General features: G+C 41.0%; 1 protein-coding gene across 1 annotated transcript in view; it reads right to left on the minus strand.

Moving 5' to 3' along the window:
• Nucleotides 1-19,029, minus strand: part of rptor (regulatory associated protein of MTOR, complex 1) — a 182,454-nt gene extending 163,425 nt beyond the window's left edge. Inside the window, exons 1-2 of the mRNA XM_035659536.1 lie at nucleotides 18,589-19,029; nucleotides 16,179-16,353 (exon numbers count right to left, since the gene is read on the minus strand). Coding sequence (XP_035515429.1) covers nucleotides 16,179-16,346 — 168 coding nt within the window. The 5' untranslated portion in view covers nucleotides 16,347-16,353; nucleotides 18,589-19,029. The remainder of the gene's footprint in view (nucleotides 1-16,178; nucleotides 16,354-18,588) is intronic.
• Nucleotides 19,030-19,365: the final 336 nt, after the last annotated feature.

A 19,365-nucleotide genomic window follows, 5' to 3' on the forward strand; every position in this document is an offset into this window, starting at 1 on the left:
GTTTGGTGTAAAAAAATATGAGATTTTATTTTTAAGCCATATCGCCCAGCCCTAGCTCAAATCAAAACAGACAAGTGGATTCATTCTTAATGCTTTTCAACACCACATTAAATCTTTAAAACTGAGCACACATGCTTGTACTCAGGTCCGTCCTGGGAGCTTTCCAGTAAACCACATTCTGTTGCTGCTGGCCGCTGAAGCTCCAGTGGAGCGGTGAAGGTTAAGTATCTTGCCCAGGAGGAGCTCAACAGTAGTTACTGAGAAAGGAGTTATTCTCTTCCCTTTCACATTTTCATCTGATGCAGAGATTCCATTATAACGAACACTAATGTCACTCCATTGAGGGATCTAACCTGCTGCCTCAAAGGTTTGTCACTGTCAGATCAAGCAAAGGTCTGTGTTTCAACAAATAAATGTCAAAATGGCAGAGTAGAATCACAACAACCGGCTGAAACCACACAAGGTAATGAACCACGACACAGAAGACCACTGGGGAAGGAAGTGAGCGGAAACACACACAGGCCATCTGAAATAGAACAACCATTGATCCATGGGTTATGTGGCAAGTCCTGACACACACACACAGGCTTGATCAGGCAACACAAGTGTCCTAGACTGCAAATTACACATTGCAGTAGCAGTGAGCCATCACTCCATCTTCACTGTGAGCGCCTCAGAAAATCTTTTCTTCGTGCATCATAGTAAATATATAACGTAACATTCCTGACAGATCCCCATTCTGCCAAAAAACAACAATCCAATGCTTGTCCTCCTACTTAAAACAAATGGTTTTTCCATTAAAAAAAATCTATTCGGACATGGTCTTTCTTCTCCACAGATTAAGCAGTGGACAGCTCACACCAAGTGCACCAGGCAATTACTGAAACATTGTAGTTTCTAATCAGTGATGACTGAAATGAGGACTTTATCTAGTACTATTCTCCTTGTATCCATCAGGCTCAGTGTTTCTTGAGTTTGCTCAAATAAAATTCAAAACCAACATATGATGTTTGTAATTGCGCCCCTGTCACAACAATGGCTTTGCTATCATCCAAGGCTTCATGAAACATTTCACAGCTAGTCATGAATATATTCTCTGAACGGATCTGTCATTTTTACACAGCTGTGTGTTTTATAACAGCACAAAATGTACACTAGTGACAGCATAACTCGTGCCAGAGTTCTATGTCAACATTAATGTTGTGTTAAAAAGTAAGAAATGTGCTTTACTGTATTCTTTGTTTTTTGTTTTTTTTTTTGGTTTAGTTAATAGGCTAATCATGTTAAAGGAGGGTCACTGGAATACTGGTCCATAACTTTCTCTTTCTCTGCCACTGATCTGACCATCAACTCAGCAGTTTGCTGATGGCACTGCCTGACCCGAGCTGACCAATCACTGTTTCATCATCATGTCACTTTGTGAATCAAAGCTTGATAGTGTTTACCCTGTAACAGATGGCGCTTTAACTTCAAGAGGCCCTGAATGTCCTCCTGGCTCCAATTAGCCGTAGGTCGGCTACATGCAGGGTTCCCCACAGGGCTCATTTCTGTCTTGCAGCTCCTTGGTTACAGTTTTGCTGAAATCAGGTCAAATAAAGCGATCTGGACCTTTTTTTTTTGTCAGGAAAAAAAAAGACAGCAAACTTGCCATCCCTAGAGCTACTATGCTAACATGGCTCAAAATTCTGAAAACTGATACATTCACTGTCTATAAATCTCAATACTGGGGTACAGAAATGACAACAACTTTATACACACACACACACACATAATGAGAGATATAACCATCTGATAGCACAACACATGTAGGTCAATGCAATAGTGCACAGTGACCTTCCGCAGTACTGTTTCTTTGTGTAATGCAGACTTACAGAGCACATGTGGTGTGTATACAGTGGGTTTCGTGACATCCTGTGGCTGAGCAGGGTTAGAAGGGCTGTTGTTGTGAAGGTAATTAAGGCGCCCTCTGCTTTCCCACCGACAGAGTAAAAGGTCAGTGTGCTAGCAGGACGAGACTCGACATGTACATGCACCTGCACCTGCACACACACAGGGACACTGCATCACATCGCGTCATTCATTTTCACCTGACCTCCTCAACCCTCCCCCTTTTCCCCCCTGCATGGTGTACGGGAACCCATCCTGGCGAACAGAAACGGAAACTCAACAAATTTACACTGCTTACAGTAGCGTGATACTCCCAGACAAGACTAAGAGTGTACAGCTACAGTGGCAGCTCTGTGAGGCTGCACTTGAGGCAAATGCTAATGACGGCGTGCCAACAATGACAATGTTCACATGCTAATGTTTAGCTGTTGTAATGCTTACCATGTTCAACAACTTACTTAGTGTGCCAGCATGCACACATTTGCTAATTACAACTAAACAAAGTGCTCTACAGTAAGGGTCATACATTAAATTTTACAGGATGATGGTGCTAGATGAAAAGTCAGGGGATTAACAAAGTTGGAAAAAATGAATGTCTGTACCAAATATCATTGCAATCAGTCCAATACATGCTGCAATATTTCAGTCTGGACTAAAGTGGCGGAACAACCAACCAACTAGCAAACCAAGACTTTCATCAGACTGTTCCCTTTGGTCAAAGACTGAACAATCTGCCCAATTCGTCACCAAGCTGTTGCTCTGGCATGGCAAAAAAATATAACTTGGAGCAAAGTGACCAACAGTTGCTCTTTACCAAATCCAAAACCAAGGGGAAAAAAGCTGCAACAGGGGCCTCCATTCTTGTGAGTCACCTTTTGACTGAACACAAAAAAAACATTTACCATGGGGTTTAGTCAAGGTGATGGTGCTAGAAAAAAATTTACTTTGTTTCATCTTCAGTTAGGAACATCTAGGAATGACAAGTTGATTATCACTAATTACAATGGCTGTTAAACACTAAATATTCTAGCATCAAAATTTACCACAGACACAAATTAACACATTAACTGGCTATTGTGAACTTGTGAATTGTGAAGATGACATTTATTGCAGTGATGGAAAAAATAAACCAATCAGGGCCAACACAAGACATACACCTGCAAGGGAAACAAGTAACCTGGATTAATAAGCAATATAATAGATGCCATTTGGCCATATAAGTCATTTAATCCTAACTTTAAGACAGACATATGCCAGGGGAAAGCCAGAGGACACCTCAAAAACACATTTGTCTGTTGCCAATTTGTCAATCTGTATCTGGTATCCTAAAATCCAATGACTGCGCAGGAGTTGTTTCATGAACGCTAGAAAGAAGCTAAAAGCCAACCACAACCTCCCCCATTCACAAGATCTAAAACTCAGAGAGGTTTCATGGGAACTACTGTAAAGATTTTCACTTCCTTCATTCTTCAAAGAACTGGAGGCTTCCCTTCAAGAATGATCCAATGTCCTCTGACACACTGCTCAGGACCTCAGTGACAGAAAATTCAATGAAGACTCAAGCTGTTTTGGAGGCAAAGGGTGGCACTTGATAGTATATTTATTTACACTCTATGAGGCATTTCCCATGATCTTGTTCAAACTTAATTTCTTCATCTCACTCTTCGGAAGGTGTGATGAAGTTAGATCCACTGTTGACAGAAAGAACAGCTTATTGTAAGCTATTTTTTTTTCACAGCTCAAAACAGAAGTGCAATCTCCTTACACAACACCCAAGTGTATCACTTGAATAAATGAACAATGTGAACAACATGTTAAAAAACGGAAAGACTGAACCCAAATGTCGGCACTATAGAGGATTTAACTGCTAATATGCATGTCAGTTTGCCTGTTCTATGTAAGCCCTGCATGGGCTGCAAAATATCTACACCGATATCCTGGGAAAAGACATTTATAGCTAAAAGACAGACAAGAAAGACACAGACTCAACCGGTAAGAACGACGGCAGGTTTGCCCTTTAAAATACAACAGCTGAGATGACAGCACACTTTGAAAACATATTAATACAAGTCTTAAGAGAGAGAGATGATGTTACTGTCATGGTAGGTAAATGCCAAAGAAAAGTGTTGACTCTCTTGAGGATAAGCTATCATTTCATTTTCAGGACAACAAGGACCAACATTTTTTTACTCCAAATACACAAAAGCCACAGAAATAAGTACTTAACCGAGTAGCCGTCAAACTCGTCACCTGTGGTACAGACAAGAGACTAATGCCATCAAAGTGGTATCACCTTGTTGTCGGGCATAATTACAATTAAGTGGCTCAAGATGGTGAAATAATTAACACCCAAATATAAACAACCCTGCTGAAATCATTTGCTTCCGTCCAGCATCCAACGGAGGCAATTTATAATACATTGGATATTCATTTGCATGAGAATAATAAAGATGAATGAGGGATGGTGTTTTTCTGTTCCAGCTCATCATCGGGGCGAGACGTGGCATTCGCCTGCGACGGCACAGATGTGGTCCGCATTATTCTCATTGATTTATCTGCTTGTTCATTCAACGTATTACCTCACACAAACGCTCTGAAAACAACAATGCTGAAAACAAAAACAAGTAGTCCATTTATCAACCAGGTCTGGAAATAACCGGTTGGCTATGAGGTAAAATGGCGGTCAATCTGTAGGGACAGAGCACAATCAAGTCCCGCCCACAATTCATCTCTCTTCATTGTCTTTGTATTGCGTGAAGGTGCTTCCTTGTCACTTTCTATATGTAAGCAAACAACAGAAAAATGCCTAAAAGCAGCTGTGTGGTGGGACGCACTACCAACAGGGTGAAGAACCCAGAACCAAGTTTTTATAAGCTGTCGAACTGAAACAGAAGTGGATACAGGCAATGGGAAGGGAGGCATCAGCAAGAGGAATGGGAAAACTGTGGGATCCTAAGCTAACTAAGCTATGCAAGCCCTGGTTTTGATCTTCATCAGGTTAAATGATGATCTTATGATTTGATCAAATAGCCATTCAATGGGATCATTTCTCCAAGTAAAGCGAGGTCAGGAGAAGGGACACTGAGATAGACCCACAGTATTGAGTTTGTCAATGTACGCTTTCCCCTCTGGTAGACATAGGCTTCTAGAATATTCATTTGACATGCTGAAATCCAATGTTTTTGGTAGCGTTTCTGCCCTAGGTTGCATATTGTGGCGCAGATTGTTTCCTGGTGGGTGTGGTTTTCAGAATCTCTACTGGGCGAGAAAGTACATTCTTCCATGGGATACATTGTCAGACCTTAGACCTTGTTCATTTGTGTGTAGTTCCTATAAAGTTAAAATAAACCTGAATGATGCAGACAAAGCTAGACTCAAGCTCAGCTTACTGGCTTTTTCTGAGGCTTTCAACAGTATCTCATGGTCTTCATCAGCATATGGAGTTCAGTCAGCATCATGTAATTCAACTAGACCTCCACGACAAACAAGCTGTTCAAAACTCCATCCGCTGACACAGACCATGAGATGAGATGAACTTTAGCAAAGTTTTTCAGTTCGAAGTAAAGTTCCTCGCTAAAATTTAGACTGGAATTCAGGTTGTGCTTGGGGTCAGTTGTTTCTTTTTTCAAAACACAAAGTGTGAACATTTTAACACATAGTTAACGTGTTCTATATTCTTCTGCCAACATTTTGGAGCCTTTGAACTTTTTCACTTCCTGTAAGTCATCTCTTGCTACTTCCAACTAACTAATTAGCATACCATTTCACAAATACCAAGGCATTGCTTTTGGAATCTGAACCGTGGAAACAACATTATACAGTACAAAATCTGTTGGTTTATTCTTAAGAGTTGTGAAATGTTGGTTGGACAGAAAAATTAGAAGACATCAACACTTTATGGAATTTATGGTGGGCATTTTGACAACTTCTGATCAATAAATCAAAATGGTTTAGATTAATCAACATAATAGTCAACTGCAGCCTTAGAAAAACGCACACACAGACAGTGACAGTAAGATGAAGGGGTGAAAGCTGAGTAAAGCAGAAGGAGAGCAGGGATAGCAAAGCCAAGATCCTCACTGTTGACCTATAACAAGTGGCTTTTTATCAAATGGGCTTTGACTGTTAGCATTACATCTGAGAGGAGAGCCTAAACAAAATTAGATTTGAAAACAGCTATGCCAGACCTCATGGATTTCCAATAATCAAGTAATCTGTGTGAGGAGAAAGAATAATGTAGGAAAAGGAGGAGGAGAGAAAAGACAGATTGTGTGCATCACAAGAATGCACAAACTCCTTGTATGTGCATTCACAACACCTCACTTTTTCAAACCCAAAAGTACTACCCTTTGCTCCGATAAAAAGGGATGTGATAGAGGAGCACTACGTGCATGTGAGGGTGTGTGCCTTTCCTTCCGTTTAGGCCTGTGCATATAATTGGTTGCCGTCTTCCTCTCATTAATAACTGCACGGGACTCCAGGGGACTTTCCAGCCCTTTCCCTCTGCGTCCTTTTAAGCCCCCAGCACCGCTCGCTACGTCGATCAATGGTCCCTGATTATTCCATTTGTTAGGCCCGCACTAAATGAAGGTTATTAAAATGGTGAAGAGCATCGATCTCCTCCGGGCGTGCTATGGTTAGCTGGCAGCAACAGGTCATATATTGGACGCTTCAGCTGAAGAGAGCACCTAACAGAGTTGGACTACAAATACAAAGAGTGTGTTTTTTTTTTTTTTATCTAAAAAATGGAATGTTGTAAATATTTTTGTTTAGTTCTAAGGGTTCAGGGGTACTTGAAACAAAATGCCTACAATCAATGTCAGGGCTAACAGCCTGACATCATAGCATCCTCCTGGCTGCATCACACTGCCTCCCCCAGTCCTCCTCCAACAATTCTGTCTCTCTTAAGTGTCTTTTTAACACACACAACGTATGACCACTTACAAGTCCCTCCTGTCAAATGCATTCGTAGTGTTTTACGAAAATAGTGATAGACAGATTTAATCAGTCAAAATGACAGATAACTGTCCAACTGGTTAATCAGCACTGGCTGATCCCGCCATCGAGAGGCTGATAAGAGGCATTCGACAGGTTTCCCCTTGTTTCCTTTAAATACACATCGTCACAATCTGAAAACTACAGCATAACCTAATGTATTTTTCTATTTTATTAATTAATAAGAATTCCAGCTAGAACAATATGTTACTGGCTAAGATACCCATGTATATTAGATTGTAATGTTCAGTGGAATATAATGTGGAATTATAGACGTCTTTTCCTTGTTTTGATTTCGCATCATCAGCCATCGCCCTGCTTTCTAAATAGCATATTAGCGATGCAAATATGTGAGGATTCAAATTGGTGAGATGAAAAATGAATCAATTGTGGTATTAATGCACAAAGACATGAGTTTACTTCACAAAAGGAAATATGCATGTTCTGCACAGATTATACCTTCCTCAGGAGAATTTTTTTTTTTATGAATAAAATACAAGGGAAAATATATTTTTTGTTGATTTTTGTCAGAGAAACCTTTTCATACAAAGACCATTAACAAAAAGTGACAGAAGTAGTTGTGTGAAGAATGAAAAACGAAGTGTGAGAGAGATTATCAATCCTGACCTACTTTCACACTTCCGCACAATTGACCGAGCGCTGCGTAATTGTCAATTTACAAAAATTCTCAAATAAAACCGTCCCAGTATTACACTGTTGGAAAGGGAATTTAAAAAGCTGTGAGATGACTTTGTTCCAAGCATAGCGAGGCCTTTGACTGTATGGGTATTTGCAGATGTAAGGGAAAAGAGAAAAAGAAGATTCTGCATACTTCGGTCAAGTTCCCACGAGCAACATCAATAGATGTGTGTGACTGAAAATATAAGTATAGGCACTAAGGGTATACTGCAGACATACTGTACACCTACACTTTTTGCTGTCTGACTGCACAATAATTTGAATATTCATATATCCAAGGAGGGACAACTGCTTTTCCAGCAACAGTGTACAGCTTACTCAGTTACACACATTTAAATAAAAAATAAAAAAGCCTGGTGGAAAGAAATGCATGATGGATTACAAACAAAATCCATCACTGATCCAGTTCCTAGAAATGAAAAGAATATCACTTTATTCTAAAAAGATAAAAGGACACCTCAAACAGTCTGTACTGCAAACCTAATAAAAGCATTGAGATGGGTACACAGGTTTGACTGTGATGACAAAGTCAGACCATTTCAAGCTTTCTATGAGCCAGAAAAACATGACACGGTTCACATCCATCTCCACTAGAAGACAGCGAGCACTACTGTACATTAATCTTCATTCCCAATAAAAACCCATCAGCATTATCCCTCCCCTAATTACGATGATACAAAGAGGAAATGAAAGATGATAAAAACGGAGGCAGTCATTTCCAAGCAACTAATGGGCTCGATAAAACCACACTTTTTTTTTTTTTTGAGGATACATGAAATCTTTGGAAATCCAAAAGTCCCACAGGTGTAGAAAAACATCAGGCGGATATGAACAAATTGAGCCTGCTCTTAACCCAGAGGGAGGTCAGAGGTCAGGTGAAGGCCAGTGTCAGAAAATCATCTTTCACAGACTCCTTGTCCCTTAAAGACAACGGCTGAATAATTCACCTGTATGTGTTATTTATTGCTGTCCTGTCATATTCCTTTCTTTGTATGTTTTTACTGTTTACTGTTGTTGAAGGGTGTAAAAATCTATTTAAAAAATGGAACAAAAAAAAGGACTGCATCTTGGGAGCACGGTGGGAGCTTGTTTACAAGTGGTCTTTTTTGTTTTGGCACGGTCCCGCATACTCACTATGCTAACCCCGCTGCATTAATTCAACACCAATACAAAATCACTGGCATGCAATCATTTCCAGTAATTTGCAAACATGTTTGTTTTCGTGTCTCTGTGGCTGAAAGTCTATATGCTGCCTAATGAACTGTGTGCATTGATTGAATTCAACTAATGATGCAGAAGATTAAGCCGCATAGACCACCTGTCTCATTGCCACATTATTACAATGAGCTTGGATATTGATGACTTATTGATTTTATTATTCCAAGATGAAAAACCCAGCAGGCAATGCACGTGTGAAAACCAGCAGGGAGGGATATGAGAGAAATTTTAATTAATCTTGTGTGTGACGAAAAGCTGTCCAGAGTTGTACAGGTTGTCTGGCGACCACCCTGAGCCACAGTGACACACTCTGACTGCAAAAATGAAACCTAATATCTACCTAATAATAAATCTGAACTTATATTCAATATTTAAATACAGTTAAAACCCCAGCCTTCCTTAAAATTAAGACCAAAACCTGGAGTACCCTTGAGCCATGTGTAAGTCCAAAAGGGAGGTCACATAAATGACAAATGACCTGATATGTTCAATTTTAAAATCTCAGGAAAGAACATTGTTTTACAACCGCCCGCAGGCTGTTTTCACACAGCTACAAACTGCTTTGACGATTCAACATTCTGCTGTAACAAAGTGTTTCAACAACAATGTGCTGTCACTGTGTTAATAACAACAGTGCTGTGGGCATCAGGGGAGATAATGGCCCCTGATAAATACTCAAATTTTGTGACAGAATATCATAGAGGACATGGTGAATCCTAGTGAACGTGTTGTGCTAGTGAGAAGAACGGAAAACACTCCACTGCCAATAAAAATGGACACAGACACAACAGTGTTATCTGGGCTGTGGTCGTATTTGAGATGTGACATTTACATGGAACATAGAGGAACATTTTCATCCTGTTGTATAAATGATTTGTTGGCTCCTTGCATTTGCATAATCTCTCACAGAGTGAGTGGACAGAGGCTGACATTCATGTAACCAGTGTTCGGATTATGCAGCACATTGTATAGATTTGCTTTTGTCATCTAATCAGCAGTAATGGAAGGCAGTCGTAATGTAAAGTCAAAGCACCTGCCCACATGACACACAGCAATCAGAAATGTGGGTTGGCTGTTTACATGCCACGATTTCTATCAGAGCACTCAGACCAGTATATCAGGCTTCTCAAAACCAGGTTAAGGGCTTTACATGCACACACATACATACTCCAAAAACCTAAACATAGCAAAGATACTAATCCTGCGTTTGGCTTCGTCCGTGTTAACTGCGCTGAACGGTTTGTAGAGTTTCTCTGAATCTCTGTAGTTTGAAGTTTATGTGCCTGCCCGGATACTGATTTATATCTGCTTTACATTACTGCTGATACAAACCAAACATCTCCTGCTGCTTCACATTAAAAGCTTTCCACTGGTGAAGGAACGGGAGGCTTTTACTGTGAAGCATCTAAAAGAAAATCTGTTGTTCATCACAGAGTGAGCAAAGTTTTGTTTGCGTTGCCATTCTTCAATAAAAACAGGTGTACATAACAATATGGACATATTTGCCACTGTTTGGTCAGAGAATCAGGGAAATTATTGCAGAGAGGAATAGTACAAACAGAATAAGTTACTGAAAATTGAGCTGTTAGCTCAACTTCCTGCGTTTAGTCTGCAAACCACACACCTCCAACATTATACACTGTTGTATCACATCCAGGTAACCAACGTCTTTAAGTTTGCCGTGTTGTGGTCACGTTGAGTCAAAATAGCTTGAGTGGTCGCAGCATGATGACATGTAAATGCACTCAGTCGGAGGTTTGCCTTCAAACTTGCTACATTTTTGTTTCAGTCTGTAATTTTTTTGCTTTTTTGCTGGAACGGCTGAGCCAAAATGTTTTAAATTGACTGGATTCAGGAGAATGTGACTCTGGAAAAAGGCTACAGATCAATCACTCAATGTTACTTACATATAAATACAAATTATAGAAAAAAGGTATATGTGCCTTGAGAAAGATTAAAACAGAAAAGTTTATTTTTCTACATATTTTTTAGCACATTTAGACTATAACCGAGGTGTGCACTTTTTCTGTTAGCTAAGCTTTGACTCATCATAATAAGTGTTTTTTTCCTGCATGTTCTTTGAGCTGACATTTGCCTCCTATAATGACTGCAGAGTGTCATAAGAGTGTTAATTAAACATGAATATTTTTCTTATAGAGACTATTAATTAGCCCACTCTCAGGTCTTAACAGGACTCTTAATTAAAGGCAGCAGGAGCACTGGCGAGGTCAGTAAGCCCACAGTATGTATGTAAGTGTGTTGTCTGCTACAGGTGCCTCATTAGAGTGATCGGGATAAAGTTCTAAGTAGTTCAAAGCTATTTTCAATATAATAAAGTCAATAAATCACAGCAAAAGTTCACCTTTCTCTCATTTAGTATTCTATGAAAAAGGCTAAAAACAGTTAGACAAACTCAGATCATACTGTATATCCTGCTTCATGTGTTTAAACCTTCCACTTTCCTCTTGCATGTCCCCAGTCTCCACAAAATTGCTGCAACGACAAATTCCTTCCCATTTGTTACCGGCAAGTAAAATCAATTCTGATCCACCTTCACGCTGAACAAGCTGAACAGCTCCCATACTCCTAAAAATAAGCCTCGACGACGCCATTTCTGTGTCTGATAGGATATCGGGCCGGGACAAATGGGCATCAGAGGGAGACAGAATGCTGGCAGGGTTTCTAAAGAGGCCACAGTGTTAGACTACGAAGAGCTGGACATAAAGTTTGCGTCAGGCCCCTCTGACGTCACACAGCTTACAGCTCCACAGGGGATTGTGAAGCATAATAGGTAGGGAGAGAAATAGTTCTGTGTGCAAGGTAGGTCAACATCCAGCTTTGAGAGAGTTTATTTTTTTCAAAGTAATGTTTAAACCCCAGGGGCCAAAGGGAAAAGAACTCTAGATTCACGACTAAAACTGTGTGTACTCACAAAGATAGAAATACGCATCATTTTTGTCAGATTAGAAATCTCAATCATTGTGGAACAATCCCCAACAGTTCACAGTAGGAAAAGCACAGGTGTAAATAATAAAATGAATGATAGTGTAATTCCATTTAGCTGCTTCGTGTTTCAGGATCCTGGTGTTGTTCACACTGTCATGGCTTACAAGGACACTTGAATAGAACAGAGCCATTGTTAATGCCGTTAGTAACACCTGTCCTTGTCCACTGTGACAAGTGAAGATATCTGCTGTGAAAAAGGCCTACTTTTGTCCACTCTAGCAATTTTCTAATTAAAGCCTGCAGGTGTTAATCAGTGTATTGTTAAATACTGAAGTAAACAGAAACAAACAGACACAGTCTTGTTTTACAGCATCTGACTGAAAAAGCCTAATCAACGTGTTCCATCATTCTTATTTGGATTTTGGCTACTGTGTTTTCCCACATACATAATGCATCTTTAGAGTTAATGTAAGCTCTCATTACAACAGTCATAAGACAGCATAAGTACGAAGAAGAGCTCAATTATTATACTGTTCAGAATCACATCATCCTTTTCACTGGGTCGTCATGTTTTGCTGCCTCTTTCAAACACCACGTTGTAATGGTAAATCCTGTGCAAGGGTCTACACTACAGTACCATTAATGCTTCCAAAATCTCTCAGACTCCCTGGAGTCCCAACTTTTCTGACAATAAACAAAATCCAGGTTGTTCCTACAGTGTATGGTTATAATGCATTATACATTATACATACGGGATTCATGTGAATTCTTACTGTTTTTACTAATCCAGCTTTTGACTTTATTACAACCTACAATGCCAGTTGGCGTTTGTGAGCTGTCAGGCTAAAAACAAGCGTACCACCCGTGGATCAATACTGGTCAAAGCTCTTACTGCAATCACTCATCTTATCAGGTCGAGGTTCATGTTCGTTTGCTATCAACACACAGGTGTCATGTTCTGTGTTCAGTGTGAGAATGGCCAAAAGCAACAAAAGAAAGCACCAGTCGAATTAGCGTCATTTTAATTTTTTTGATGTGAACTAATCAAACCAATGTAAAATCATTCACTTCCTGTCAAGCTGACCGCTTTAATTTTACACTACAGGTCCAACAGCTCCATAAGGTAACCTTGATACTTGGAGACAAACATCTGACCTTAATTACTATTCTGTCAAAATAATGCTCCATGCCCTCTTGAAAGCTTTCTAATGAACAATTACGTAGATTTTTATTCCTTCAAGGGGCCACTGGTCAGCTGACCTTGGACTTATATACTGTATATCTGGAGACTGTTATCACGATTCTACTGTACAGATGTAGTAAACGTACACACAATCATGCTGCACACAAAGTGGGACACACAAGCAGCTGTGCCCCAATTGCAAATACACACACAAAACTGAATAGCTGTCATTGGCCCAACAGGGGAATAAACACACACCATTTTGACCAATGGGCCTTGTAATTGTACAGCCAGACTCTCTGAGTGAGAGTGTGTGTGTGTGTGTTGTGTGTGTGACTCTCTGAGTGAGAGAGTGTGTGTGTGTGTGTGTGTGTGTGTGTGTGTGTGTGTACACATGTCTCCAAGAGAAAGACCTCTAAATTTCCCACAGTGCAAAACATCATTTACAGCCCACTCTATGCCTTACACTGCACACCTCTCTCACCAGGCTTAACCGTTCGCATACCAACTCGCTCGATAACTTAACAGTGCAAGATACTGTCCACCAGCTTAAATCATCCAAAGCGATTACAGGCCAAGTTCTGTATGTGATCACCCATGAACAACTGAAAAAGAAAATCTACAAAGCTGCAGAATAACATTCTAGGCCCCATTTTTGGGGCACTGCAATGACCAGTGCAAGCTGGTTCCCTAAATGTGCTTGTGCCCAGTGCAGAGGGAACGGTAATTTTTAAAAAGCAAATAAAATACTAGGTATGCAGTAATAACTACATAATAACCAAATAATGCTTGTAATGTGTAATGTAAAAAAATAAATATTCAGCACTGTCCAATCAGTAGATCTATTTAAATCAAAAAATAACATGTAATGTGATTAAAGCAGGAACATCTGTAAATCAGTCTGCACTGATAAATGAATGATGACTATAAATGAATGACTGATTCTTACAGTCTGTATGAAAAGCTTCTCCTTCAGTTCATTAAATGCCTGCAGCCATCTGAAGGCAACAGGATACATGTGTTGATAAATCTGCAGCACCAGAGCACAGTGCCATTGCACACAACTGTCCACCATTTTCACCTTCATTAAATCACATGCAAACGACACCAGGCTGCTGCAAAATAACCACACACACACCTCTACTCACGTCAGACATGCATTACTAAGCAAATGTCACTGTATCACACTTTCAGACATGATTTAACCATTTACAAAGTGACCTGCAGTAGGATTAAGAGTGAAATAGTGTTGGACTGATGCAATCATTTAAACTGCTTCACTAAACTATTTATATCTATAAACTTCTTTCTATCATCATTTTACCAGTAAACTACACTACGTTGCACACCCAGCACACCCTCTGATCCATATTCCACTGCAGCCAGCCGCTTGCTGCACATACATGAACCAAAATAGCAGGTGAGCTTGAAGGCGCTCCATGCACCCTAGATCAAGGACACTCCACTGTATCAGGACTCGGGCTGCACAATATGGTTAAAACGTCATATTGCAAAACGCTAAATGCTAAACTAATGGCAAGAAGCACCCTGAATATTCTTACAAGTAAATATAGTGTGCTAACAAATTTAGAAAATTAAGTACACAAAAAAGCTGCAAGTGCATCCATTGCCATACATATCCCAATCACATTACCAAAAAAAAGGATTCTTTTTCAAATCCATCATTTTGCAATTAGTGCCATCTTAAAAGATGGATTTAACCCCGCGCCAGGGTTACATTCAAAGCCAAATTCTCCCTGCATAAAACACAAAACGCTCTCTTTAGTCGCAGGTCTCTGAGCCCAGAAATGTGAAAGGACGCATTCTTCTTACAAGTGTACAAATGAGGGTCTATGGCCTGAAAACGCTCTGAGCAGTGAAAAATGTTACACGCTGATTTAGCATGACTTTCTGATAGTAATGCCCATTTCAGCCAGCTCCTATTACCTCTTTTAAATCAATACCAGAGTCACATGTAATGATGCCTTCTAATTCAACATTTCCCTGAAGCCTGACACTTTGGCAGGCACTGCGTGGTAATTCCACTGATGTCCTAACGGCAGCAAGGTGGTACATTTTCATTTAGACGAATTTCTACAATAGGTGCATTTTTTGTGAGCATTATGCATGACTACGTAGCATTTGCCATCATTACAACGCTAGCGCTCTGCAGCCACGAGGCAATGAAAGAAGAAGGTTGGTTGCACCGCAGTGGATCAAACGACAGCTTTATGAGAGCTGAAATACACTGTGGCCATTCATGAGGGAAAGCAGTGAGGTTCCTCTGTCAAAGCGTAGCACGGGTAGCCTCCAGCAGAATGTAATGAATTAGCACTGTAATAAAGACGAGGGTAGCCAGTGATTTGCTGCTGTGTCCTGGCTGTTTAAAGACAGATGTCCCCTCAAAGCACAGTGTGAAGCATCAGTGATCTAATTCGTCTCTTTAACGGATTGAAATTTTGGTAATGTGGAGGGCCAATTGACCAATCATTAGCACTACCCCTACCCTTAATGAACCAATCACAGCTTAACACAAACTTGGACGACCTCAGACATCTTTCTGCTGTGGGGCCTCGGCTGCCAAGCGCCCAAACTAACAATGCAAACCACAAAGACACTTTTTGGTTTGCAATACTTCAGGAAATATGATTGATTCCTATCACTCTCATATGTAAGTGTTTCACAAGAAAGCAAATAAGTCCAAGTGTCAAACTCTTCCTTTATAGAAACGTTACCATATTTTTTCCTTGCGGGTACCTGAACTGAGTACTGGTACCGTGTTCTTGGTGACACCTTCCCCGATTGCAGTAGGTGCATAAATGAATATGTATGGATATCGCTGAATTCCAAAAGTAGTGAGTAAACTTGAAGTCAAGGTTAAACATTAGGAAGAACTGTGCAGATAACAGAATAGTGTCTTAGGATGAGGCTTCCAGTATTCTATATTTTTCTGATTGTCAAGAAATTCCTGAAAAGACCAAAACTGACAACGTGTTAGTCTGTTTCTAAACCTTCCCTGCATGTCTGTGACACTCACCTCAAAGTAAAACATTAATCATCAATTATAATCAACTGTCCCACATTTCCTGTTTTATTAGTTCCATCTATGAAAACTAACATGGTTCCCTTAGCAACTCAGCAAGCACTGGATGGACAGCGCTACAGGAGAGAGACTCAAACCACGGCTCAGCACAGGGAACATCCTTAACCTGCTGAATTACCCCAGACATAAGATGAGCAGAGAAATTACCCTGTCCTTCATCCTCCAGCTCTGTGCTAAGGCCTTGGAGCCCTCGATCTTCTCCGAGTGCCGTTTCTTCATGAAGGCCAGTGGAAGTTTCCAGTCATTCATGTCAGCCTCCTCTTCTTCTGCGAGGCCCACAGCCGGCGAATGAAGCAAGTCTGAGTCCATTTTCATCAGGGCCCTGCGGGGGAGAGCTCTTGTTAGTGACACAGATTTCATTTGAGTTTCTGTGGCCTGTTGTGGTGGGAAACTAACACTAAAAACATACTCTTTACTCTCACAGCAACGATAAAAATGCCTGATACATTAGCCACGTTCCACTTACCTAATGTATAAGATTTCAGTTGCACTGATTCTTGACTTATATTTAAGAAAATCATCCCTTGGAGGAATTAGAGGGAGTCGTCTTCTCCACCATGATGCCACCTGTAAGTATGTGTATGCTAAAGCCAAACCGTCTGGCAAGAGGACGATATTATGCAATATTGGAAGACCCAGAGAGTCCGTGCAGCCTCGGGGCGGGTACTCAATCAATATGAAAAATAAATACAGTTCCTCAAATGGAGTGGTGGATCAAAATAATAAACTGCAGAGTAAAAACACACCGCAATACTTCGACCACCAAAATCAAAATACACCAAGTACTGTCAGTACATGATCAGATCACTGTAGTAATCTTGTTTACTTATTCATTGATTAGGTAGTTCCTAATTTAAATTCCTCAGTGCAGCTATATTGACAGAGAAAGCTGCAAAATCTGATAGCTGGTATCAAGGAAGAACTTCAGGTTAGTTCAGTTTGTAGCTAAAAGGTAACAATAAGTGAAAAAGAAAGGAATTAATTTGCTAGTGAACGACCGATATTGGTTTTTAAATGGCTGATTCCGATTTACAGAGCAGGGCTGCCGACGGCCGACATATAATGCCAATATCAAAACGGAGAAAGCCATGTGTAATTGATTCTACTCTATAGGAAATTCAGGTATACGTATGTTTACAGCCAGATGCATGACAGTTACAAAACAGGGCTTCAACCCAACATTTTCACCATCTACCCAAAACTCACATGGGAGAGCACTTCCATTGTTCCACAGCAGCTACACTGACCAGGGTGCCTGCAGATGTCTGGTCAGACATTTTTAGTTTATCGGCCTTGTGAGTGCAGATATTCGCCGCTGCCAAATAACTCCAAATGCCAGATAATCGGCCAGATGAATCGGTCTATCACTAGTCAATATAGCCTGCACTGAATAAGTGAACGCTTCAGTTGACTACATTTACCATCAACACTGTCTGGACATCCATTGGACATAAAACATGGTACATTTTCCCTTTAACGTTTTGGAATGTTTGGCTCTTTTTGTTAAATGAAGAAAAGATTTGTAGAGTAACATTTTTGATATCAAAACAGAGTAGGCATCATAATGAGTATGAAAGAAATTCAAACAACACAAACAATTACACAACTCATGGCCGAGCTTCTAAAGGGCTTTTAGTGCAGTTGTGATGTTCCGAGCAAAAAACTCTTCCTCTAGGAAAAGCTCTGCTGCTGCCATAGAGTTGAGCTTGCATTTTGCTGTTTCACTTCTAGTGTAATGCTAGTGAGGCATTTACCCTATGGCTGTGAAAAGAGAAAGACACCAGTGGGCGTATGCTGGTTGTGAATACCTTTTATGACACCAATATCTGAGAATGTGAAAAACCTCAGTGGCTGCTGAGTTTTCCAGTTTATGACGGGTATATGAGTCATGTGTTCAATCTCCTGCTCGAGTGAAAATCACAACAACTGCAACCAAACACACGCACATCTGGATTCCTTCAGGTCAACAGTGAACTTTTGCTTTGAGCAGTGTAGCTGCCTGCCCCCTCACTGTAGCATCAGGTTGGTATCACACTGTCACCCAGGGCAACAGCACCTGGGGGATGTCATGGTGAACACTGCTCGAGCCACAGACGAGGGGCTACTTGGGTTGTGTGTTCTATGTTAATACGGCCCGGCTGTGTTAAGGTTGAGTCCACAGCTGGAGCTCTTTGCTAGCGAGCAGCTGGAAGGACAGATAGCGAATAAAGCGGTCAGCTAGCTAAGTGCTAGCTCAACTAGCGCGGCTAATGTGACAGCTCTCCCTGAGGCTGGCTCTGGTTCTGACTCTGGTTATCGCTCTGGTTCTGGTTCTGGTTCTGACTCTGGCTCTGGTTCTGGCTCTGACTCTGACTCTGGCTATCGCTCTGGTTCTAGTTCTAGCTCTGGTTCTGGCTCTCGCTGGCAGCTGTCAAACAACATGACAGGCTAATGCTATTTAAAGCTCTTTTTCTCCAGGCTGCTTGCGAAACAACACGAGCAGAGAGCAAAGTGAGACGGAGCAGATGTGCAGAAATGGCGCTAGTGGTGGCAGCGAGGCGTGCAGATGCGTGCAGACCTTGGTGCGGTGGGATTATCAACCCGGGCTGAGGAACCTCTCCGTCTGCGGACGATGACAGACACGGTCGCACAAACAATCCTGGTCAGAAAATGGTAGGGCAGCGTCCACAGCCTGTATAGTATGTCAAAGCCGTCAAATCCGAGCTGGACGGGTGCGTGTTTGCAGGGGAATCTGCGGCTCCTCTCCCCACGGCTCTTCGCTATGGGAAGGGGCTGGAGACGAGGCCCATCTTCACACGGACAGTCTGCCACAGCCACACGAAGCACCGGCCACACTTATCGACGACTGGGGTCTTATGGCCTTGTTCTACAAACCAGCGACCCTGGTAGCTGATTTGGTGCTTTGGTTTTCGCGGAAATCACACACAATCCCGAGAATTTCTCCGGAGAGGCACTTCTTCAGCACTTCTGCAAGGGCGCAGCCATCTTGGGTTGGACCCAGAATGCACCGTTGGGGCGGCGAGGCTGTCATGAAACGTCACCGCTGTTGTTCCTGTCACACCAAAATATAAACACACATACTGACTGAACATAAAGCTAAAGAAATATGTGTTTAAAATGCGCTATAGCACATACCTACTACTATTTTTGTGGCACTCTTCGTTAATATGGATGTCAGTTGTATTTTATTTTCTGAAATGTGTCCTATAAGTTACACTCATCTCTTTAACTTTTCTATTTTCAAGTCTGTGACCAAGGTGAATCTTTAATTTTTTTTTTCTCTCTTTTATTATAATACCTTGTGTGGTCTTTTTTCTCTTCTTTTTTATATAAA

This window comes from Morone saxatilis, unplaced genomic scaffold, assembly GCF_004916995.1.
Source record: "Morone saxatilis isolate NCDOM2014 unplaced genomic scaffold, NCSU_SB_2.0 Contig17, whole genome shotgun sequence".
Lineage (NCBI taxonomy): Eukaryota > Metazoa > Chordata > Actinopteri > Moronidae > Morone > Morone saxatilis.